Source organism: Crocuta crocuta, unplaced genomic scaffold (genome assembly GCF_008692635.1).
Source record: "Crocuta crocuta isolate KB4526 unplaced genomic scaffold, BGI_CrCroc_1.0 scaffold401, whole genome shotgun sequence".
Taxonomy (NCBI): domain Eukaryota; kingdom Metazoa; phylum Chordata; class Mammalia; order Carnivora; family Hyaenidae; genus Crocuta; species Crocuta crocuta.
This window is the reverse complement of record NW_027529449.1, coordinates 370,029-397,395: the sequence shown is the minus strand read 5'-3', so window position 1 is coordinate 397,395 and position 27,367 is coordinate 370,029. Positions and strand designations below refer to the sequence as shown.

Sequence of the window (27,367 nt, the reverse complement as noted above, 5' to 3'; positions counted from 1 at the left end):
ATTAAGTAGAAAAAAATCACAAAAAAGCTTGTATTGAAAAATACAATTGAATATGAATTTTATCTTAATGAAAAATATCTTGTTGAATTATCTGACAGAGATTTAAAAACTAAAGACAAAAGATCTTATAAAAGATCTGTAAGATATCTACTGTAAGATATCTACACAAAAGAGAAATCCATAATAAAAATAATGAAATACATAAGTGTGAAAAATAATGAACATTTTTAGAGTTTCATGAAAAAATGTCAAAAAGAAACCTGAGTAGATAAGGTATACTAGAGAAAGGAAAAAATGGAAAAAATATACTGATTAATCAACACATCACACAAAAGGACAAGAAAATATACTGAAAGAAGAGCTAAGAAATTTGGAAGATTGGGTGAAAATCCATCATGTCTCTGGTAGGAGTTCCAGAAGAAGACCATGCAAGGAAGTAAATTTTTAAAAGATAATAGCTAAGGATTTGCTGGAATTTGCCCAGAGTAGATCATGCAAATCATAAGCAATTAAATATAAAGTCCTAGTACTTTTGGGATCCCCATGGTTCTAAGCCCCTCTGTGATGATTTTGCCTTTTGATACCTTATGCCCAAAGTTTTCCTTCAGATTCTATATGAATCACTTTTTACACAGCTTCTGTGCACACTCCTTTTAAAAAGCTATTAACTTGCTGCTACCCATGTTGAAATTGAATGCCAGATCCACAGAAATCTTGTGATTCTGCAGCCTAATAATCCTATTTTGAAATAGGCCAACTTGGATTTTATAACTCGTAATGTGGGAAAGGCCTCAAAAGTTTTTCTTATCAAATCGAAATAGTATATTCAAGAACTCGGCCTGCCAGACAGCTGTAACATCTTGCATTTAAATGAAAAGATGTAGCAATCACTTTATGGGCAATTTTATTCCCCATCCCATAGCTTAAAATACAACGGCTGACTCAACGAGGATCTTGATTCATAGAGGTTCTTCTAAATTCTGTGGCCTGGTTCCCTGATAAATTGAAACATGATGGTATTCACTGGGTTCCTATGGCTATCCAACAATATTGCTACCTATACAGAACAAAAACTGGATGTGATCATTCTTATTCATGGGCAGAGCTCAAGGCCATTGGGTGTAACTATGATGTGAGCTGTTGCCAAGGGCTTCGGTTTTACTTAGCCCTTTGGAAGGCTAAAGACGGCCAGATTAAATATACCCCTCTCCTGGAACACCAACTACGGAAACAAATTGTGGCTCTTGATCGGAAAGTGTGGATTGCTAATGAATTCATAATCTAAGCTTATTAACTGCTCTATTGGACTTTCTCGTTCATAGTGTAAGTCTCAAATATCCCATGAATCTTCTAACCACTCCATTGTTCTCTTCCTCATACAATTGAGTATTCCTGTAGTTCCTCTGGAAATTTCTTGCTTCAAGGAATCTTATATAAGCTCTGGGAGGGATCATGTCTAACTGTCTTTGCATCCCTATTCTGCCTAGTCTTCCAGTAAATACTGATTGATAGATCCTGTCATATTATTTCACAGCTGAAAAAACAGAAGCTGATTTTACTTTACTGTGGGATATATTTGTGTGAAGATTTGGTGAAGGAATAGTAAATACCTTCTGAAATCATGGGCATTTACTACATTATAATTTATTCTTTATTCCAAGACTTTGGGGTTTTTTACATCTATAGAAAGATAATCTGATTGATTATTGCTCCTTCTAATTCCTACATGGAAACACTACATGAATATATGAAAAAGATAGGAATTAGTACCCTTGAAATATAGTAACATTTTCTCCAACATGTTATGAAATATTTGATATAAGAAGTTCCATTGGCATCATCCATGTTAAACTACTAATTAAAAGGGAGCTTATTTTTCCTTACATCAAAATGCAAAATATACCAGCTGCCTTTCAGAAATTAAATTAAAACAAAACATTACTTTATGTACTCATTTCATGTTTTAATAGTTTATTTTCAGTAGAGAATTGTATTTGTACTGAAGTTAATCTATAAATTTACGTCAAATAAAACTCTTTGCATGTGTATCTAAATCTTTATATTCTTAAACATAATGACCAAAAAATTCTATGGATTTGCTTTATTACTTACAATTGTCATTTTATTTGATTAGTGAAGTTTTTAAGGTTATATAGGTTATTGTATATATAACATATATATATAGACTTCATGTATCTATAAAATATTTCCTTAGTGAAATAGGAAAATAATGTATTTTTATTATATAAAAATTATAAAATTTAGAAATATTATAAAAAACAACCATGGTTCTACAACTATTGACAAACATTATTAACATTTTGCTTTGTTTCTTTCCACTACTGATTTTATACAATTAAAATGTTATATTATGGGACTTTTCAAACATGTACAAATAGAAAAGTAAAGTGAGGGGCAATGTATCCATCACCAGCCCTCAAAGGTTATCAAACTCTTCCCCAATATCATTTCCTCTCAACTCTCACCAATTTTTTTTTTTGCCATCTGTGTTATTTTGTAGCAATATCTAGACTTCATATCACGTGTGTATTTATTTCATATGTTCATGTATAAACAGTATTTATCACTAAAAGAGAGGAACTATTTCTTAAATGTACATGCTGTCATTATCCCATGGAAAAAATATGATTTTAATGACATCAAGTATTCAACCAACAGTATTTATTTACACTTCTGATTGTTTTATAATATTTATTTCCTCATTAATTACAATGTACTTGTTTAAATTGAGATCTAAAAATTCTTTTATTTGTGATTAGTTGATATATTCCAAGACTCATTCAATCTGTAGGTTCCAGTTCTTATCATGTTTTTATTTAGTTGAATTCATCTTTAATATCATATATTTCCATATTCACTCACATTATCAGTGTCCATTCCCTTTTATTGGAGACATCATAAAATCTTATTTAACAGTGGATACTAATTTTTTAGTATTATACCCTTATATATTAACCATTCCCTTTTGAGGCATGCAGACTACTTACATTTCCAGATTATAGGTGATCTTGGGGGAATACCTTTGTATATTAGCCTATTTCTGAAGTTAGAATTATTTCTTAGATATTTTAGGTGTGACATTCCAGGGTTAAGTATTAGGGATGTCTAAGGCTCTTGCAAGCTCGAATTGGTGGTCCACTTTCATTCTGTAGAAAAAGTTACTTGCTTATGATCTCTGTCCTAAATTCCTTTTACACCTGCTAATAGACAATTAATTTTATTGTATATGCTCTTTAAAAACAATAAAAAAAGGAGGTGTCTGAGTTGGTTAAGCATCTGACTCAGCTCATGTCATGATTTTTTGGTTTGTGAGTTCGAGCCCCACATTGGCTCTGTGCTGACAGCTCAGAGCCTAGAGCCTGTTTCAGATTCTCTGTCTCCCTCTCTCTCTCTGCCCTTCCCCTGCTCGTGCTCTCTCTCTCTGTCTCAAAAATAAATAAATTTTTATTTAAAAATTTTTTAAAAAATGGTCTCTCTGATTTTAGAAGAAGAAAAAGAAGGAAAAGAGAAAAAAAGGAAGGAAAGAAAAAAGGAAAGAAGGAAGGAAGGGTAGTTTGGATAAAATAATAGATGGAAAAATCTAACCTTTTTTTTAGAGACCATTTTCTTATTATTTGCATCCAGTTTTCTACTATCAAACACTATTGCAACTGCAGGCACCTAGTGCTGGAAAGACTTGTTTGCTATTTTGAAGGATTTTTTTTTATTGTTTAACCTTTATATTCAATTTTACCTATGGGCTATCAGAGTATCCTTAAATACATGGTGATGATATAGTATTAAAATCTCATGAACAAATATGGGAATGTCCTCAATTTTTATTAATAAACATGGGGAAGGGGTCTAAGTTCAGTTATTATAACTGAATTATTCAGAACCAAATACTCTAAAAGGAAAATACTGTTCCTCAGTGATATTTACAGAAAGCCATGAAGTTGTTATTAATCAATGGAAGATTTTTGTACAGGCAGGAGATCATATTGGTATTGTAGGAGCAAAGTGATGTTGCAGGTTTGGAAATACTGTTCACAGTGTAGTTCATCTTTTTTTCTTCTATTATTATTATATAATGATGAGTTACCACCTCACGAGATCGATGTTTTGATTACATTTTAATAGGTGGTATAGTATTTTATTTTTTTGTTTATTTAAAAAATTTTAATTTTTTCTTTGAGAGAGTGAGACAGAGCGTGAGCAGGGGAGGGGCAGAAAAAGAAAGGGAGACACAGAATCCAAGCAGGTTCCAGGCTCTGAGCTGTCATTACAGGGCTTGACATGGGGCTCAAACCCACAAACTATGAGGTCATGACCTGAGCCAAAGTCAGATGCTTGACCAACGAGCCTACCCAGGCACCCCAGTAGGTAGCATAGTATTTTAACAAATTCTAAGGCACAAGTAGTTTTATTGCAGTTGAATTTGAACAAAATAATTTGTAGGGATCACATAGGACAAAGGTTAGAGGATAAATCAAAATTGTATTTTATTTTAGTGGAAAAAACACTGAGAATGACATGCGAGGTGCAGTGATGCAAATTTTTCTCTTCTAAATCTAACACCTTTTGTTTGTGGTTGGAATATCTTTTCAATTTAATGTTTCTATAATCAGTGGGATTTTCTGGAGAGGATTAACAGGATGATTAAAGTAGGAGAAGGTAGGGAGGGTTAGATGTTTACAGATGGCTCCTCTGACTTACCTGGCTTATTTCCACCCCTGAGCCTTTGTAACCCACAGTCTCCTCTGAAAGGAGAACTCATATCTCATACCTCATAATACCTTATAATAGCTCATACCTCAATAATTTTTACAGATATTGAATAAATTGTTTAGTTAAACCTTTATAAAAGCTATTAAATAATACAGATTCAAAGAATTTTATTTGTCATGGTAGCCAAATGTTACATTTGTACACATGTACATACATGTTACAATGTATGATTTTGTTAGAGAATTAATTGTAAAGATATCCACATGCAATGCCAATATTGGCTAGCTGTTATATTAATATAAATATTTTTATTCACAAAGTTCTTTCTTACTGTGTATGTTATCAGTCTACCTATTTAACAAATTCTTATATGTTCTAGGTATTAGCATATGATACATATTTTGAATGTAGAGATTTGAGTAAATTTATATTTTAATTTGATCCATTCAAAGATAGGTTTGCCTAGTAATTCAGCATACGATGTGAATCTATTTATAAAGCAAAGTACGTTCTATGGAGGAAAGAGCTAAAAATCATGTTCTGTTGGAAGATATACTGTAGATCTATTCTGTACAGTTTTAAAATGAGTGTAACAAATCCCTTTAGATAAGAATAATGAGACTATATAGGAAAATTAGTGTTTACTTGTATATTTCTGGGAAAGGGAATAGAAGAGGTTGATCCAGGAGTGCCTTCCAGTTTACTTATGTGACTTGCAAGTGTTATTCACCATACAACTCTTCTTATTCCTCTCATATGGATTATTCTAAAGATGACTTTAATTTTTAAACTCCTCAGCATAGTTTTTATTTAATCTAGTAATAAGGAATAGATAATCAGAAGCTCTAAGATGAGTTATAATACTGTCACTTTCCTCTTGAACCCATTGTACTATTTTCCTTTTTTTTTTTTAACTTATTTTTGAGACAGAGAGAGACAGGGCACAAGTGGGGGAGGGGCAGAGAGAGAGGGAGTCACAGAATCTGAAGCAGGCTCCAGGCTCTGAGCTGTCAGCACAGAATAAGATGCGGGGCTCAAACCCATGAACTGTGAGATCATGACCTGAGCCAAAGTCAGAAGCTTAACCAACTGAGCCACCCAGGCATCCCCCATTGTACCTCTTAAAAACTAATGACAGAGTGTTTATATAGAAGTCCCATTTCAACTCGAGGTTTTGCAGAATTAATGTAAATTCTAATAGTGAAAATCATTTTGTATTAATCTATTAGAGCAACAGGTGGCCAAGCCAGTAAAATTATGGCACAACTGTACATACCTCAATTTACTTATACACACTTCAGCTGAAATACTTATTAGCCCTTTCCAATTATTTGTTTCCATTGTTAATCTTCCTTATGCCACAATGAACACCTCAGAAATGAGAATGTCCTAAATGTCTTAGTATCCTCGACTTTGTTCCAGACCTGGTGCTTAGTGCATCTTGGTAATATTTTATCAGGGAATATTTGTTATTGTGGGATATATTCTAAATAAATTGATTCTAAATTAATTCTAAAATTATTTGAAATTAATTAATATCCAGTTTTAACATAAACATCATAATAAAACATTTTATATCATTGGTTATTTATAGCTGTTATAATTTACTCAACATTTTAAAATAGGTCCTGAGAGGGGCACCTGGGTTGCTCAGTCGGTTAAGCATCCGACTTTGGCTCAGGTCATGCTCTGATGGTTCGTGGATTCGAGCCCCACGTCGGGCTCTGTGCTGACAGCTAGCTCAGAGCCTGGAGCCTGTTTCAGATTCTGTGTCTCCTTCTCTCTCTGACCCTCCCCTGCTCATGCTGTCTCTTTCTTTCTCTCTCAGACATAAATAAAACATTTAAAAATTTTTAAAAAATAGGTCCTGAGAATTCAATGTGCTTAATCTCTTATACTGAAGAACAGGTTAGAAAACAGAATTACAAGTTCAAAATTGCATTACGAAAGTTCCTTATAGTTCATAGTCATCCATTTTAGTGCTAGTACTTGTTTCTTGGTCCACTGGTTGTGATCCCATAGCTTGTAAACTGGGAAATGAAAAACGGTTAACCAGAAAATATATAGGTGAAATAATAGCTTCAATCAGTAACAAGAAATTGTGTGAATGTTTTATAGGTTCGAGAAAGAACCTGAGATTTTAAATACTATTTTGAATTGCCTCCATTTTTTATTTTGAAACTTTTCATATAAGTTTATTTCGAAGAAGACATGCACCATCTCTCTCTTTTCAAAAGGTTCTTGTTTGCTTGATAAATAAATAATAACATTAAGTTTGAGTAATACTGTGGATTTTTCCTTGTTTTGTTTTATGTTTAAATATGTAGCTATGGATTATAGAATATAACAGAATATTTTTCATATTTAGGTGATTGTCTTCGGCAGAATAAAATGTTCTCACAATTTTAAAAGACATTAGTTATTTTATTATTAAAAAAGTTTTAATGTTTTATGTTTGAGAGAGAAAGAGAGAGACAGAGCGTTAGCGGGGAGGGGCAGAAAGAGAGGGAGACACAGAATCCTAAGCAGGCTCCAGCCTCCAAGCTGTCAGCACAGAGCCCAATGCGGGCTGGAGCCCACGAATCGCAAGATTGTACCTGAACCGAAGTTGAATGCACAACTGACTGAGCTACCCAGGTGCCCCAAGATATTAATTATTTTAAAATCAGGAAATCTATATATCCCAAATCCAGAACAAAAAATATCACAGACACTATCATTCAGTTCTTTGCTCACAAATAACAGATATACTAAATTCCACTTTGAATTATTGATATGAATAATTTCAGATTATTTTTAATAGAAATTTAGTTTTCTTGAAAATATCAACGTGTAAAAACCACTCCTCAATTTCTTGGTATCATTTTTTTCAAGAGAGCTAAACTAACTCAACCACTATATTAAAAAGCAAATGAGAAGTGCCTGGGTAGCTCAGTCAGTTGAGCATCCAACTTCTTATTTTGGCTCAGATCATAATCCTAGGGTTATGAGATTGAGCCCAGCATTGGACTGTGTGTATTCAGCATGGAGTCTGCTTGGGATTCTCTCTTTCCCTCTGCCCCTCTCCTTTGCTCACATTCATTCTATCTCTCTAAAACAAACAAACAAAACCACAAATGAATCCCATGGAAATACTAAGTGAAAGGAAGATATTGTAATAATTGTAGTACACAAATAGTAATATTTATAAGCCACCCATTTGAGAGTTCACAACAAAATCAGAACAGGGTGGAAATAATACAACACAAACCAAAAACAATTAAATCTCCCCTCAACTCGTGCTCCCCCTGCAAAAGAACCATCACACTCTAGAACTAGTTTGGACCCATGGCTCTTCTGAAGAATTACCAGTTGAGAAGTTCATTTTTCATTTTGTCATTAATTTCAAATTTGTTAGATTTAGTCAGTATCATATGAAATTACCAGCAGGCTTACTTAAGCAGTAATAAAGTAACAGCCATTACTTGTGTTTAATACTACTATCTGTGTTTAATTCTTTCTTAATCCTCTCTGTTCAAGCTCTTTATGTGTAAAAGAAATCTCTTTATTTTATAACTCAGTTACCCACTGTACACTATGTACTGTGTGGTTACTACTTAGTTTGGTGAAAAGCAACTGAAGGTATATTCCTAAATTATAACCTTAAATTATAAGGTTATGTTTTTGTGAACATAAAAATAGATATTATGTTGTATACTGCATATAATATATAAAATTTATAGGAGTTTGAAGTTAGGTTTTCACATTTATGAAACATTTAACTTTAATCTCATTACATTTTTCTTAAAAACAACCTAGTGAGTACTAACTAACATAATGGTATGAGGTGACTTCTTGTTTATTATAATAACTGAAGCCAATTTATCACAGAAATATTAAATATTTTACCAGTTTTTAATTATTATTTTAGTTATATAAAATCAAATCATGCACAAGGAAAATCTCACTGTTGTAAGAAGATAAACCTCAGGAATATTTTTTTTTCTTTAAAAACATTTAGGGAATTACTGAGGAAAAAACTGTTTTATGGATTCATTCAATCATTTAAAAATATTTAATGACTACTCTGTCCCAGACACTGTACTAGGCACTAGAGATGCAGAAATGAATAAAGTAGAGAAACTCCTTACTTGAAAGAGATGTACATTCTATCAGAAGGAGGTCAACAATAAATGACATAATTTCAGGTCATGCTAAGCTTTATGAAGAAAATGAAAGCATGGTAAAGAGATAAAGAATGGTAGATTAAGTGGTTAATAACAATCCCTTTGAGTGACTGGTAACAGAACAGATACATCAAAACATTAAAGTGAGTGAATAAGCCAGGTAGATGTGTGAGCAACAAGCTTTACAGGCAAAAGGAATAGCAAGTATAAAGGCTTTGAGACAGAAATGTATGCACACTTAAAAGATTAACAAGGCCACCAGAGTTATTGGAACCAGAGTGAAGCCACTAAGACCAGGAGAGTAATAGGAACTGAAGATGATTACATAATTAGGGGCCATCTCGTGTAGTGCTTTGTAGGCCAAGATCAGGTTGCATTCTATGTGTGCCACAAGTCATTGGAGAATTCTGAGCCAGGAGTGATAATCTGGTATGTGTTTTCAAAAGAGCTTGTCTTGGATAAAAAGTAGACTCTAGTTGGGCAAGAATGAAAGCAGCGGACCAATTAGGAGGCCACTGTAAGAGTCCAGGCTGTGTCACCAGGTGGATAGTGGTGGAAATAGTAGGCCACAGTTACAGAAAGTGAACTATGTTTCTCTAAAAGTGAACAGAGAGGCAAAAGCATGTGTTCACATTATGCATTGTGAAGTTTAGTGAAGTGTGGGATCACTTATAAGTTACAGTAAAATTAATATAATTAACTAGCTTAAATGTCTTAGCTAAATCAATTAAAATAAATCCAATTTATTTAAGCACACTTACTACTCTGTTTTACCCACTGTCCTAAGCATTTCACACTATTGTGAAATGAAAAGTGTTTGGAACTGGTTTTCCGTTGTTAAATTACAAAAACTTTCAGAAGTATGCATAAGATGTTTCACTGACCAGAGCATGTCTTATAAAATAATATCACTATGTTCTTTCATTACTAGGACTTTGTAAAGAAGGTTTTTTCAACATGATCAAATTAGGAGTCATTGTGACGTTCATGAAGATCGCTTTGGTATCCAAATTTTGTGTTAGGTAATTGGAATTTAAACCAATAAATGTTACCATTGTTCTATGAAACTTTAATCAAATGATTGATATTAATTACAGAACTCCATAAAAAGAATTATTCTGTTTTCCTTTAGATGGGTTAGTTCACTAGAAATTACATTAATGTACAAATAAATCTTATTTCTCGAGTAAGATCAGAAAAAAAGTTAATTTTGAAATTCTCTGGGTAATTTTCTTTGAAAATTTTTGTAAATTAAACTATTATTTTAGTAAGTTGAAACTGCATTTAGCAAACATTTACCAAGTCATTCCTTGGTGTCAGATTTTGTCCAATGACCTAGGGATATTTGATTGATTATTATGACAGTAGAACAATGTGGAAAAGTTTCACATAGAAGGATAGAATATTAAATAAAACTTATTAACAAGATAACTGCTGCCCAGGCATCTTTCTGAAATTTCCAGGGAGGGATACTTTATCATAGTAACTACACTTTAATTAATTTAATCACCACAACATTAAATACTACTAACAGAAGATATGTTTAAAACAATCTGTTATTTTAAAAAATAGATTTTTTAGAGTAGTTTTAGGTTTATAGACAAATTGTGCAGAAAGAGTTTCCATACCTTCTCCATTCTACTCTGGTTTTCATTATTATTAACAGTTTCCTTTAGTGTAGTACATTTGTTACAATTGATGAACAATTATTGAGACATTAGCTAAAGTCTATGGTTTACATCAGGGTTTTACTCTTTGTGTTGTACAGTTTTATGGTTTTTGACAAATGCCCAGTGTCATTTATCCACCATTATGATTTCTTACAGAATAGTTTCACTATCTTAAACATGTTCTGGCTCCACCTATTTGTCACTCTGCTCCCCTGAGCCCCTGTCAACCACAGATCTTTTTACTGCCTGTGTAGTTTTGCCTTTTCCAAAATGTCATATAATTGGAACCATACCAGTTGTAGCCTATTCAGACTGCCATTTTTCATTTAGCAATATATGCATTTAAGGTCCTTCAGGTCTTTTCATGTCTTACTAGCTCTTTTCTTTTTATTGCCGAATAATATTTCATTATAGGAATGTACCACAGTCTGTTGATACATTTATTTGTTTGCAGTAAATGTCTAAAAGTGTCTATTTATATCTTCTGTTTCAAGTGACTAATTTCTTTTATAATTGAAAGAATTTTGCTACGTAATGTTTTGTCTTTTTTTCATTTTATATTTGGGATAGAAATTTTATTTTAGGCAATACTAAGTAAATTTTGATGTATTCCTACTCAAACGTATTAATATATGCCTGTGGAACAACTTACCTTTCTGGGAATAATGTAGTAGTTTTGCCTTTATATATGTCATTTGAATTGTTTCCTAACTTTTGTTAATATCTACTATGAATTTTAAAATATTTTACCAACTTAAAGCATATTCACTTATATGCTTTACATGTGATAAAATTTTGCTTTTCATGTGCCTAGGGTGAGGGAGGGTGCACAGTGAAGTGGTACATAGATAAACTGTGCTGTNCAAAAAAAAAAGCCCCCATTTTGTGTGTTTTTTTTTTTTTTTTTTTTTTTTTTTTTTTTTTACCTAGAATCTGTTTCTTAAAGGATCACTATCTTTCCCTAACAACCTTCTTTACTTTTTCAAACCATCTGTACTTCCTTCCCTTCTGTCTTCGAGGAAATGCTGTCTCTTCCTTATGGAAAGTATTCCATCTTCCCAAACTCTGCACTTGACCCTCTAAATTTTCAGTGACTGAATCCATTAATCACTGTCCCTGCTTCCACATATTCCCCTTTCCATCTCTACAGATTCTTTGATAAATGAACGAATGAATGTCTCCCTGATTCCATTTCTGGCTTCTGACATGCATCTCATGCTTTGTTTTGGTAAAGACTCCAATAGCCTGGGGGTTAGGTCCTGGTTCCAATGCTCAGTTAGTTCTGTGACCATGAACAAGTTTTTGACTTCTCATGGATTCAGTTTCCTTCTCCTAAAATGGGAATAATAGTAAGATTGTATAAAGATTAAATGTGACCATTCATGTAAAGTTCTTACCACAGTGCCTGTTGCATAGCAGATGCTTAAAGAACTTTACCAAGTATTATTGCTAAACTGATAATTGTCTTAGATTTAAGAACATGTAATATGATGATATCTTCACCAGGACCCTTAAGACCTGTTTTTTTCCTTCTTAGTATTTAGAGAAATGTCTCTCTCTCTTCACTGCTGCTCAGAGGTACTCTATTCATGCATCTGAATGCTCTCTCTTTCCCACACAGACCCAAAACACAAATGCACCCAAATACATACCCAGAATAATATTGTCAACAAACTTAGTCTTTTAGTAAAGTTTCGTTTTTGAAGTTCTCCAACAATCCTTGAGGTAAGAAAACAAAACCCAATTTCATTATTCTGTCCCTCTTTCTGTAGCGCTCCACAAGCAGCATTTCTTATTTATTCTCGGAAAGCCCAGTATATTTATGAAAATAAAAGAAGTAGAGATATAGCTTCCCATCATATATGAGAATAGATGCCTTTATTATTTAAAATATTATAATTATTTCCTGCAACATATTACAGCTTAAGTTCATCCCTGACAGATGGTTACAACATGATGAGTGAAAAGCATTAGTAATTTAACATATTTAAGCTACCGTGGAAAATTAGCAACTTTGTGAAAATTGAAAAACTCATTTCCTAATGTGATTTAGGCAAGGCTGCAAGGCTTTTCATTAAATAATATAAAACAAATTAGAGGGCTAGAAACAAAACTCAGGGGCAGTAAACAATCACATTAAAACATGATTTTCAAAATGTTAACTATTTAAAGACTAAAACCTTTTAACTGTACTCTGTAGTTTTAAAACAAGAAAAACATATTTCTTGATTATCAACTAAATGATTTGAGGTAGATGTTATTATTATCACTATTTAGAATTTGACCAAGGTATTTAGACAGTCATAACTTACAGTAAATGTTTTTTTTTAGTTTAGATTAAAAATAACTATGAGAAGATTCCACAGCATCATAATTCAGGTACTGAATGTATAGTAATTTCTTCAGTTTTTTCATTCCACACAGATTTTTTTCTTTCTTTAACTACTTATAATAAATGCTGGTTTGCTAATCTTGGAGGACATAGAAATGAATAACAGAAAAATCAGATGCTTCAACTCAGGGTCAAGAATGCTTTAAATGTTAACGTAATAGTTACTCAGACAATTCTCAAGTGTGAAATATTTGTTTTGTTTAATTTGGATGCTGACTCCTTTTTTGAAACTTAGAACCAATTTTCCCCCATTTTCTGCTTCTCTCTACAGAAAGCTGACCTTGCGGTTGCCCCACTGGCTATTACCTACGTTCGAGAGAAGGTCATCGACTTTTCCAAGCCCTTTATGACACTTGGAATAAGTATTTTGTACCGCAAGCCCAATGGTACAAACCCAGGCGTCTTCTCCTTCCTGAATCCTCTCTCCCCTGATATCTGGATGTATATTCTGCTGGCTTACTTGGGTGTCAGTTGTGTGCTCTTTGTCATAGCCAGGTAACATGCTCACTTTTGTGATTTTTTTGGCAATTGTTACCTCCTTTTCCTAACTAATAATTGTCAAAAGTCACAATAATTTTACTTCTCTTCTTCTTTATTTCCCTTGGGGTGCTGAAATAATGAACTTTTAAGAGTCACCTACCTTATTAAAATCTACTCTACTGCCTTTTTGGGCAGAAGCATGCTGATTGTGTCAGTAAGCTATAACTGCAGGAGAGTTTACTCTTTTTAATTAGAATCTAAAAGCAGTCCAAATTACTATGCCATAAAAATCATTTCCTCATTTTGCTCTTGAGTGAGACAGTAAAATAGTATATTTCACTAATTTGAATTGATAAATCAGTCTTAAGAAAAACCAAAGTGGTAAGATTTAAAAGGAGGCTTTTTTTAATGAACCAAGGCTAATTAAAAATAAGCATTTTACGTATAAAAGGACTACCATAATTTTCCATACAAAATTTCTCATTTTTCTACAAAATAATTATAATGTATAACTACAAATATGTTTTTGCTGTATCATCACAATTAAATATTAAATAGGAAGGTTATTTTTTCAATTGTATTATATAGCATCTTCTGATACGTTTATCACTAAGGATATTTATCCTTTTTTAAATTTATTCTTTTCTCAGTGAAGTCATATATTTGTTTGTAGCAATAAAAAAACAATTAGCTTATTCAATAAAAAAGGAATCACTTCTAGAATAGCATAAGATTTTTGACATATGCACATTTTTATAGTTATACACAGATATTTCTGATATGTAAATATAAATGTTATGCAAATTTATAATTTACCCCTCAATTGGTTTAGTGTTAACACATGAGTCCTTCAGATAATTATCACTTGCATTTGGCTGAAAATTTGTATTGGAGTCATGTGTACATATAGCTTTGGTAGCTGTGTGGTAGATCATGTTAAAATTTGTATTTGAAGTTTAGAATTCTCCCCCTAGAAACTGAGAATTTGGAGTATAAAGTTCATAAGCCTTTAGTTCTAGCTTTTTCTCATATCTTCTGAAGACAAAACAGCTTTCTCATTTTTGAGCATCTTTGCATCAGTCACATATATTTTATAACGACCAGTGTAAACACTACTGTTTATATGTAGTCAGAGAAATGAGTTCAAAGATTACAGTTTAAATAATTCAATTGTTGGAGAACTCTACAGCCTGCCCACGAGGCAAACAGAAAAATAAATACTCCAAAGTATAGAAAAAGTCTTCATGCTGTCTGCAGGTACACCTGTTACTTCTTAATCAAATTAACACGTTCCCAGGAAGCATAAAATCAAAACCTAGGGGCAAATGTCCTGATACCATCCTGAGACAATTGTGCAGGCATCAGTCAAGCTGAATTAAGTCTAATGTAGTTTCCAGGGGACCTTAAGTAGAGACTATTGAGTTACCTCAAATTCATATTAGGAATTTCAGATATTCCCAATTCTTCTGAGTTTACATTCAAAAGCAAATACTGAAACATTTGAATTATTTTCCAGCTTAAAATTACATTTGCAAATAGAGGCATGCGGAATGGCTATGCACTGATATAATTTTCAAACTATTTTTTAACTCTCACTTTGATAACTATCAAAATAATGATATAATATCTGTATAATTATGGTAACCTGTGCTAATTTTACACAGAATAAATACATCTATGTCATTCTTTTTGAGAATGTAACATTAGCTGGGGTGAGATTTTTTAGTGTCATAAAATTTTGGAATATTACTGTTATATTTTGTTGCTAATTATTAAGTGAATGAATTTGAAAATCATTCTATTTCAGCACCTTATTCAATGAAGACAGTCTCATACAATTTTAAAAATTAAGTATAATATCTTACCTATAATTTATAGGTAAATTAACACATATTTTATTAAATAATGAACAATGTCAGGTATCCTATATTAACTAACAAAGAATATTAGGTATCTTGGTAAATAGTACATAATATGAAAATAAATTCTTTGCAGATTATCCCTGAAATATTTTGTTCAATGCTCTATATTAAAATAATATATAAATATTTGCTAAATTTAAAATCAACATACTAAGAACTCAGATTAAAAGAAAATTTCTTGAATAGAGCCCAATTAAATTCTTAACTGAGCTTCCAAAGCTAAATAAATTTATGTAATTAAAATCCATTATACTACAATTAAAAAAATCACTCTGATATGGTATTGAAATCCTGTTACAGTGAAAGTTCATAATGTGCAAACCAGACAAAATGTCCAAGTTTCATTGCAGAACTTAATTACTTTTGTAATGTAAATGGTATTATGATATTCGTTATCACTACAAAATAAATATAGAATTTTGATGTTACCTATGAATGAAGACTGTCTTATGTTATAGAGAGATCACTAATGAACTCATTAACATTAATATATAAATATGGCATTTTCTTTATGTATATTTTTGTCTCTATCACCATGTAATTACAGAGATGTAATTTCAAATTACATTTGAAAAAATTCTCAGATATGTGTTTCATTCCCACTGAAAATCACAGAAACAAAATTCTAAAATGATACTATGTCAATATCAAAATTTTAAAATAAATTAAATACTGATCATAATTATTAAAATTTATGTTTTCTAAAATTAAATTTAAAAGCAGTTTGTTATTGTGATACCTATTAAAAATTTCCCTTCACACTTATTGTATAAAAGATTATCTAAGAAATACTTAACAAATGCTCTGAAATTTTTTTAACCATTATTAAGAAAGAAATATATAGTCTTATTTTCTTGGGATGCTTTCATAATCTATGATCTCTTGCAAACAGTTGCATTATCGTTTATAGCTAATGACATAATCAGCATGCTTGTTTGTACTAGCTGAGAATTCTTTTCACAGTATAGATAAGCCTAAGGTACAGCATTCTAGATATGGAATGGCCTTATCCTGGATATCCTAACCATAGCTCTTGACTGACAGAGGATTAGGAAGAAATTTTATACATGACAAACTTGTACTTAATCATGTTTGTCCCTAAACCTTTTCCCTCATTCTATTAACCTGACCTCTGTATATTAGAATAGAGACAGAAGTTAGTGTTATAAAGAGTCTGGTTAGGAAATCCACCCTTTAAACTCAGAATGAGAGGTATTTTTCACCTTGCTTCAAATATTTTCTTTACTAAACAATTGATAATACTGACGCAGTACATAGTATTTATAAAATGAGCCAATGTAAATGTCCATAATGTTAGAGATTTTTTTTCCTTTTAACAATAGGTGTCTTCAAGACCAGAGATGCTTTGAAATTCAGCATGTAAATCTTGGTCTAGAGTTCTTAATAGTTTGGTATAGAGGTGAATAACTAAAGACCAAACTTAAAAGAAGAGACTAATGCTATATACATTTTCCTCCAACAGGATTGATGGAACTGTAATAATAATTCACTCAGCTTATAATAATATTGCATATTTTATTCTGAGATTGACATTTTAAAATTAAATACAAATAAACTGGGGAAGAAAAGTAATACTATACCAATTTTTTTAGTAAGAATTTTATTACAGAGAAATTTCTTAGGTTACTTAAATGAGCAAGTGAATATGACCAAAAGTAGGAAAAAGAGTAAAAGAAAGAAAGCAATACTGGCTAACCTGGCCTTCTTAGGAAAGATAACAAATCTAAGAATATTCAGTATGTGTTAAGTTCATGACATTAGTTTTTCTACGTTAAAAAGAATATAGGAGTCCCTTATGTGTTTTGGGGTTGAATTACTTTGCATGATTTTTAGAATATTAGAATATCATCTGTTGTATTACTGGATTAGACAGCAGGAGTTGGTATCCCTAGAATCTGTTCAAGGGTTTATAAATACACTGACCACCAGGACTCTCTTGACACACATTTTGGCACTACCTTGGTCTGGGGGTCACAAGATGACAAGGCTATTTTTGCCTTACTGAGAGTTCTTACACTTGTAAAAATATTCTGTATTTCTCTGGGTGCTCAGAGGTAAAGATGCTCTAAACAGTGTTTTTGATGGTTTAACTGAGTTTAGAAAGCCATGTCCAAAGTGCTTGCATCAACAGCTTTGATCTACGCTCCTAGCTAGCGTACAATAGCTTTTATGTTCTTGTCACAATGATGGGTGACATTTAATGTACAGTGAAGGGCAACAATGACTTATTATGCACTTGGAAATGGATAACTGTTTTGGTGGGATGTTCAATGTTAAACTAATATGCTGTCAAAAAGACTGTTGTCACATTGAAATGAAATGCCAGTTTTGTTGTGTGCCTTTGCCACCAACTTGCCCACCTCTTACTAGAAACCTTTTCAGTTTTACCTTTCAATAACATGATTTTAGATATATTTTACTTTAATTTTTTAGATATTTTTTACTTATGTAAATTTCAGGAAAGCCTATCTGTTATTCCTCTATCCATTTAGCAATTTTCTGTGAGTTTAATGAAAATTTGGTTTGAAATAATGCTGTTTTGCTAGTATTCCTTTCACACATATGAAAGTAACTATTAAAATTGATTATATTCACAAATACTTCAGTTATGGACCTAAAAGTCACCATTGATTAAAACTAAGTGTACTTTCAAACTACGTTTCCATAGGAGATGAAGTTACTTCTACATTAATAACATGGGTTTTTTTCCCACAATTGTTACTTGGTAAATTATTATACAATACTTTACCTCTTTATTTGTAATGATTCCAATAATGTTCATGGCTACAAAATAGAGTTGGAGTCACTAAACCAGAAAAAAATTCTTCATTTGTATCAGTAGAACCAAACCAATTGAAAGCAAGTTGAATTGGTAACTTGTTTCCAGCTTATGGTGAATATTGTATCTAGATAATTGAGGCAGTGGAAATTTTGACTGCAATTATCTTTAAAGTCTGAAGAATCAGACTCTCAATCACTTTAAGAAAAAATAAACATATTTTCTACCTCTCAATTTTATAATTATGCTAGACATTTATAAGAATAAAAGATTTGAAAAAAATCAAGTAAGACAAAAACAATTTAACATTAAGGTGCTTATTTTGGTAATCTTCTATAATCTGATGCTTTTTGGCATCTTCTTTTAAAGATAATTGTGCTTGAGTTTCTTTTAGAAGTTTTGATCTCTCATTTGAAATTATTTTTTGACAGAATTTTTTTATTGTTAGGGCAAAAGTGAATATAAATGCAAGAGCAGAAGTTTGGTAGCCCATTTTTATTTTTCATATCCTATAGATAAGTTATTTTCCTCTTTATCTTTCCTTGCCTCCATCGCCAAATTGAATTCAAGACCTTGTAGAGGTGGAAAAGCACCTCCCTCTCTAGTCACTGCAAGTGTGTCCCCTCAATAAATATCCTGGCCAATGAGCTTCTGACGACTATGGTCACTGTATTGTAATTTGTTTCAATTTAGAAGTTCCACAGTATCTAGCTCTGAAAATCACAGATACTAATTTTAATAAATTATACTGTATAGAGAGTAATGTTAAGAAACTCAAGAATTGTAAGACTTGAAGATGAATGTTTGTTAAATTATTATACTTGCTACCAACAAATGACACTTTTGTTTTTAATGAATCCTTTATGAAATATGTAATTGTTTTTACACACACACACACACACACACACACACTGATGAGAAGCAATAGTCTTGCAAGAGTTTATTTTTTTCTTTGAAAGATTTGGAAAAGGGGTATAGTGTCATCTTTGACACTTGCCACTATGTCTCATACATTTCTCACTAATTAATTAACATGGAAAAACTAATAGGACAAGAATGACTCTGTGAATGGATGTTTCTCTTCCTCTTTATTTTTTTCTTTCGTGTGTGTGTGTGTGTGTGTGTGTGTGTGTGTGTGTGTTTTAAACATAAGAAAGAAATTCTTTGAGATGACTCTGAGAAACAACAAGATAAAGAGAACCAAGCATTTGTTACCAAGTGATGCACTTAATTTTCCATATTTTGTAGCCTCTAGACAGCTACATCTCCCATAGCTGCAAAGTACTGTGAATTATTTCTAAGAAGCTAACTTCCCACCTAGTTCTTTCTGTGTTAATTCTCAAAACAAAATTGTGCTTCTATTTTTCTATAGCCCCCAGAAAAATGATTCCCTCAGACTTTCCAGAGGAAAGTTTCCCTCTTTATGTCTCTGTACAACAATTGAGAGTACTCTACTCAAAAATGGCAGTTGTCTTGAAAAATGTAGAAAAATAAGTCAATTTTTTTAAAATGGTAAGCATGACACCTAAATTAGTAACGTTTTTAGCTTGATAAAGGTGTCCTTTTGCTATAGATTCTTTGGTGTGAGAGTCCTTTCAGATAGATATTTTCCTATATAGTGTTGAACTGGCTGGTGGGTTTTGTGGAAGAGGTCATTGAAAGAGAAAAGGAGGGAAACAAATACAAATTGCATGTCAACAGTGGCCAGATTTTATCTGAGAACCATGGAGAGGTTAAATTATTAGCTTTTTTTTCAGTAACTTTATATTTTTATGGGTTGATATAAGGAATGAATAGATATACATAACCATACCACTAAACCTGTAGCAAGTAAGATTTGACTTTCCTTTGTTTAATTGTAGCATTATTACACTTTTTAAATTCTCATTTATTATAGGGAGAAAGTTGTCTTAAAAAAAGAAGAGATTTAGAAGAAAATAGAAAACATAAAAGGAATTTGTACCACTTGGTTCTTTTTGACTGTCATGTTAAATTCACTTTTTCCTTCTAAGATCTTAGGAAAAAAAAAGAGTTTGGCTACCTTTTTAGTAATGACTTTTAAAAGAATCCAATATAAAATATTTGAACTACATGTTAGCAGTATGTTGTTTATAATAACTTGAAAGAATCAACCTCAATTAGCTACACTTAAGAAATGTGTCTTTAGATTTGCAAATAAGGTAGGTTAAAAATATTTTCAGTCACTTAGGCACTTAAACAGGACACATTAGCAAGCACCACATGTGCAGATTTGCCTCATAAACATGTAAACCTATTTGTTTTGTAAGTCATTTTTCTAGAAATGCTCAGTTTCTTCCCCTGAAATTTTCTAGCTAGCTGCATATTGTAAAAAAAAAAAAAAAAAAGGCCCCATGTGAGCTTCTTTAGCAACTCAAAATGATACTGATATTCTTTTGATTTTTTTCATAATTCATGGATGTGGGAAAAATATCACTAATACTAAATGAAAATATATAGGAGTAATTTTTAGCGGTAATTTATGCCTTATTTCTTCATGCTATTTAAAAATAATGCACTCTGTCCAAATAATTAATGAGTAGGAGATATAGTGTCATCAACCAATGTAACTTCATTCATTACAGCATGTCACAGCACCTTAATTGCTATAATTTTTTACATTCCATTACATAATTACATCATTCAAGTTAAATTGTTTTCATATCAATCCTGTTGGTTATCTATACATATATATTTTTTGGGGGAAAATATCATTTGCCTCTCAAATTGCAAGAGGGATTTCAATATGGTATTCAAATAGTACGAGCTGGAAAAATTCCCTTTTTTATGTAAATAGAATTAGTAAAATAGATGACAGCACAAACTATTCTATTGATTTTCAACACCTATAAATTTTAATATTTCTAGTTAAATCTTACATAATGAGGGACACTATGTGAAGTTATCTCAGTTATAAAAGTGTTGATTTTATACCTACTTTTGGAATTTTGTTTGGAAGCCCAGAAATTAACCTGACAGACTTAATGACAAAAACCTTATTAATAAAGTAATTATATACACCTACACTTTAAAACTATAGTAATTCTTTTTTTTTTTTGTCTAATGTACATTGGATTGAAACCTACTTTTAGTTTCAATACTTTATAAAATATGTAAAAGGTAATTCTCTCTGTCCCTCCCCATCCTGGATATAACTTAATTTCCTGCTATTCTTTATAAAAGATGTTTGATCCTAAATTAATTATTATAAAATATTTCCCATTTTTATGTGCCCCTGTCTGACTTCTCTTGAGATGATAAAATGAGATGAATGAATTTATAATAGATTTTTGTATTAAGTTAATGGATTTAATATTTGAAGCAAAGGTGAAATTGTAGGTTTTGAATGTTACTGGCATGATAAACATTATAAACAGAATAGGGCTACAACTGTCATCTAAGTTGGTTCAGAATATGCACCTGAATATTATTTTAACATAATAAAATTAGGTAAGTGTTTCCCTGCTTCCCTTATTATTATTGGTGCTGAGGATGGGGGTGCTGGGAGGTGTGTTTCAATATAAGTCTAACAATTCATTAGACTCACTGAGGATACGTTTTGGAAACTGGTATTACTAAAGTGATATTACCAAAAAAAAAAAAGGAAAATTAAAATAGTGAAAATTTTGTTGTAGAAGAAGATGGAAAATCGATATTCAGGGATTTTCACATTCAGGGAAATGTATGTCGATTTCAAATTTTTCATATCACTGCTTCAATTTTTCAATTAATGCTTCAAATTTTTTAATCAGGAAAATGTTAAAAATTGTATTTAAAATATTTCTTCTGCCCCCAATTTAAAAATATCATGTTGATCTGTCTTAAGTCAGATTTTGAGTTGAAAAAAATAATAATGAATGCTTTCCAAACATACTTCAGTTGTTTTAGATACTGAAGAGAATATGCAGTACATCCACTTAATTTTAAAATATTTTATTCGTATATTTGATACAATAGAGTATAATTTCAAAAGATATTCATTTGGAAGGAAAAAACCCAAAAGTCATTAAACATTGTGAAACATACTAAAATTTTTTATAGTTAAAAACTCAATGAGAAAAAAAATCCTTTATGTGCCTTGCATGTTCCTACTAGCTGGTTTGCTATTTTTAAAATTTTTTTTAATGTTTATTTATTTTTGAGACAGAGAGAGACAGAGTGCGAGCAAGGGAGGGACAGAGAGAGAGGGAGACACAGAATCTGAAACAGGCTCCAGGTTTTCAGCTATCAGCACAGAACCCGATGCAGGGCTGGAACCCGTGGATTGCGAGATCATCACCTGAGCTGAAGTCGGACGCTTAACCGACTGAGCCACCCAGGCGCCCCCTGCTATTTTTTTTTTTTTTATAATCCAGATATTTGCATATTAGTTAAATCAACTTAAACATCCAAGTGATGTTAGAGAATCAAGTGCTACCTTTCCAGTGCCAGCTTCCAGTTCTTGTTGATAAAATCATTTACTTATTGAGTGTACATTTATCTAAAAGCGTAGTCTGTTTCATTTTCCAGTATTAGAAACCACATGATCACCTGACTGATCTGAGGACAGTCTGCCTTGAGCCTTTTAATACTGGACTTACTGCTTTAAAATCCTTAGCAAGTGTGTTGCAAGCTAAACACTTGCTTCTGATATGTAAGTCTAAGAAAGAATTCTTTTCAATGTAAATTATTTTCCAACTAATTTAAAAATAACTGTTTTTTAATGTTCGGTACTTCACTTAATACAAATAGCTATGTTGGTAAGAAATTATTGATAGGACAAACCTATGCTTTCTTATGCAGTGTTGATATGTAGGCCATTTTCCTTATTATTTCCAATTTAAAGCCACTCTTAATTTAATTTGATTGGACAATTGGGTGTTTAAAAAAACTGTATTAGTAACTATTTAATGAGACTATATAAAAGCCACTGTATAATTTTAAAAATAGATTCCAACTTTAAGTGCAAAATTATATATTTTTATTTTACACTTTTAAAATTAAGTCTGAATTTTATGGAGACCAGAATGATGCCTTTCTTTTGGGAATCTTAAAATGATCAGTAGATGATTATTGTAAGGACTTTTTTATTCCATCACAATAAAAGCAATCTTAGGTAGTTTAAAATTGGAGTATGGTGCAGTATACCATTATAACTTAATTTTATTTAAAAAATTGCTTAGAATAAAAATAGATCATAAAGATCTGAAATTACCCTACTGTTGAAGTTAATTTCCTATACCAAATATAATTTTTTAAAGGGAATTAAGAGGAAGTCTTATGTTTTGAAAACCTTTGTTATTTATTGTTTCTTGTATTTATAGCTGATAGTAATGTTTATTTTTCCTCAAGATTATATTTTTAATGAAAATTGATTATAATTTAAATTTGCTATTGATCAATTACAAATCTGTGGAACTGATCATTGTTACCATCCCATTAAGCCCTTCCAATCCATTTAGATCTACCAGATAATATGTTCAATGGCATATTATTGTGGCATTCACATACAGATAATCCTTGTTCTTCATTCTGTGTAAATTTGGTGACTTTCTGATACTAAAGCTACCAATTAAACATTGCCAAGATTAATTAATGAACAACATGTGGTATACAAATTTAACATAAATGGTATGTGATGGTAATCGCTTAATAACTGGCTACGGCAAGGAGAGAATCTTTGATTTGCAGCAGTTGACAATTGTAGTGGTGTAAATATTGCTGATATGACTAATACCACTAATACCAATTATGACTAATTCAGATTTGGGAAGATCGATACAAAATTGGCTCTTACAGCCAAATAAGCTGGCTAATATATAACATGTTCAAATGAAGGGGTAAGCATAGATCATAAAAGTGAATAGCACTTTTCACATAGGTGTATGTGCTTACATAGATATGCAGGATCTATCAGAAAAATATACGGAAGATAATGACAAGGTTATGGAGCCTCGAAAGCAAAAGTGAAGAGCTGGATTTTTACTAAGACGATTAGAATCTTTGAAGTAATTGCAAGCTTAAAGTCAATGGTAGTCAATCCTTTCTCTCATGAAAATAATTTAGTATCTAAACAATTAGCATGATTGTTTTGCAGTTAACTTCTCATTAAAATATCTATGGAAAAGAGAAACTACACTAAGGAAAACTTCAGCTAGGTGACAGTCTCATAGAATTCTGGTATTTTCTGGATGATTGAGATGTTATCCTTAAATTAGAAAATTTCAACTCTCTACATGGAAAGTTTTAAACTATGAGATGGTTTTCTTTGCTTATAACTTTCAATAAAAAATATCTAAAGGAATAAAATTATCTAAGATCATTTAGTAGTAATATATACATTAATTGATGCCCACTGAAAGTTCGGTAGGTAATAGGCTCAGAGCCTGTTAGTAGGAATAGGTTCACAAGTAGGTAGTAGGAAACCTGACTGAACATAGGAGGTTTACTGTTGTCATGGAGCCTAAACTTAGGCAGGGCAAGCCTGAAAATAATGCTGAAAGGTGGCATCAGGAAACCTGGCACTTTCTAGTGACTGGCTATGCTGTTCTAAGACTGAGACTTTTACCCTTAGGACTGAACTGGTCACTGCAGCATCAGGCATCCTTTCTGTGTCTTAGGCAGGAAGAAGGTAGAAAGGAAAAGCAAAAAATAAAAGATAGTGCCTTTACCTCAGAAAGGAAAACCTTCCTCTTCTCTACATGTTCTTGGCTAGAGTTTTATTTCTAGTAGTAAAAGAGGATGCAGATTTGTTTCTTTTATCTGGATATACTGCCACCTCAGTTCTTTGGTAAGTAAGATGTTATCACGCACATAATTGGCTGTGCCTGCCACAGGACTTATTAAAGTGTGAAGTAAAGTTTAACACATGAAATTCTCCCAAATTCCTTATTTCAAATGTCCACTTATTAAGTTTTCTTTCTCTTTTTTTTTCCTCATCTATTATCAGGACACCTATTTTTGAGTAGCCTGACTATTCCCTTCCTGTTAGTTATTTTGACTGATATTCTCTTTAAAACAAGTTAATGATGCTTGTTTAAAAATGTGTGAAAAGTAAAGTGTAAGTATTTATATTTTAAGAGATCTTTAATAGTTTCTTTCTGGTGCTAGCCTATATCCTTGAGACATGAATTTACCGAATTAGTTTTGTGTAAGAAGCATGAATTGTTATTCTAATATTATCTTAAATGATGCTATCAAAACATCAGTTTTCTTTTTTTAATGCTTATTTATTTATTTATTTTGAGACAGACAGAAAGAGACCTAGCATGAGTAGTGGGAGGGGCAAACAGAGGGAGAGAGAGAGAATTTCAAGCAGGCTCCATCCATGAGGTCAGCACAGAGCTGGATGCGGGTCTCCACCTCCCTAACTGTGAGATCATGATCTGATCCCAATTCAAAAGTTGGAAACTTACCCAACTGAGCCACCCAGCAGCCCCCAAAGTTAAATTTTCAATCCCATGGAAAAAATTTACTTTTGATGTGGAATATCCAAATACACCAATGTTTTCCCTAACTTTTATAAAGAAATGAAGTAATTGGTGCAAAACATTATTAAATGTGATAGGCTTCTTAATATTTATGCATATCATCAGGCAGTATTTATAAAACGTCACATGTTTCTGAGGGGTGGGGCTGGGAAATGAATGCAAGACAGCTGTATGATCAAATAGTCACGAGAAGTATATAGATCCTCCTCTGAAGATTTACTATTAGCAGATTAAAGGCTCTGAAAAGTCTTATAGTAAAAATGTTTGGGTATGTTTGCCTAACTCAGTATTTTCTAAACATTTTGCCCCTACGATATTTTTCCTCTTTTTTTTAGAAATAAAATAGTGAAGGGCACCTGGTTAAGCATTGATTCTTGATTTTGGCTCAAGTCATCATCTCATGGTCATGATATCAAGCCCTGCGTGGGGCTCCATGTTGGGCATGTAGCCTGCTTAAGGTTCTCTCTCTTCCTTTTTCTTTGCCCCTCCTCTGCTCATGTTCTCTTCTCCTCCAAAAACTTTAATAAAAAAATAAAATGAATGTGAAAAATTTTAATTCAATTATGGAATTTAGAAAATTAACTTTCATTTAAAAATGTCTGGTCTCAAGTCAACTCATTATTACTTATTTGTGGATTTGGTTATAAAATCAAGATTTGCTATTTCTTTTAGTTTATTTATTTATATTGAGAGAGAGATAAAGCATGAAAGTGGGGAGGAGCAGAGAGAGGAAGAGAGAGAATCCCAAGCAGGTGCTGACAGCACAGAGCCCAATGTGGGACTTGAACTCACGAACTGTGAGATAATGACTAGAACTGAAATCAAGAGTCAGACACTTAACCAACTGAGCCACCCAGGTGCCTGAGATTTGCTCTTAACTTGTCAGAAAGACACTCACTGAATATTTAAAAAGTTCCCTACATTTATTGTTAGTTATAAAATAGATAATTGGAAAAAGAAAAAGACCTTATTTTGGAATAATGATAAACCTAGCAAGAACAGTTTTCCATACTGACAAATTATGATTTGAAAACAAGCATGTGGCTTAAATAAATTCCAATTTTATTAGTAATTGTACCTTATTTGCTAAAAGAGGAAGTATTTTAAAAAATAGTCAATACTTTATATTTATTGTAAGGGTGAAATTAGTTGTCTATTCTATAAATGATCAGAAACTCTAGGTAGATGAATATGTAGATTTTAATTTTGGAAATATTTGAAGCTACATATTTTTATGAGATTGTAATTTTTCTGTAAGACTCATATTTCTCTATCTTATGATCCATACTCTGAAAGTAGGGCTGAAGGAAGTCACTGTATTTTAAATCTCATTTACATATTAGACAACATCAAATGGTAATTATTAATGTTCTAGCTTTATATGGAATATAAGTAGCATAACTGCAAAAAAGCCATAAAATAAGCATATTCAACATGCATGTAAGCCTAGAATATCTAAAACTCAACTATAATGATACTAAAGTGGCCTGTTTAGGAACAACCATCATTTTTATCTACATGCTTCTAGTTTGCTCATCTTATGCAAGTCGGACAGGTAGTAATTTTGAATGGCTCATCTTCAAATGAATGCAAATTATCAAAGGATTATATTGTCCATCCTGAAAAGCATTCAGTCATTTTAATCTTTAGTTTGCAGCTTTACAGCTCCTCTTATATATTCTCATCTGTAGTTAATGGAAAGTATCATAGTTTAGGTCTTAG

The 27,367-nt window shown here is 31.9% G+C and overlaps 1 protein-coding gene across 1 annotated transcript in view; it reads left to right on the top strand.

The window, feature by feature from the left end:
- The window catches only part of GRIK2 (glutamate ionotropic receptor kainate type subunit 2), a 622,787-nt gene that overhangs the window by 447,761 nt on the left and 147,659 nt on the right, over positions 1–27,367 (top strand). The window contains exon 11 of the mRNA XM_077760692.1: positions 13,228–13,451. Within this exon, the coding sequence (XP_077616818.1) occupies positions 13,228–13,451 (224 nt within the window). The remainder of the gene's footprint in view (positions 1–13,227; positions 13,452–27,367) is intronic.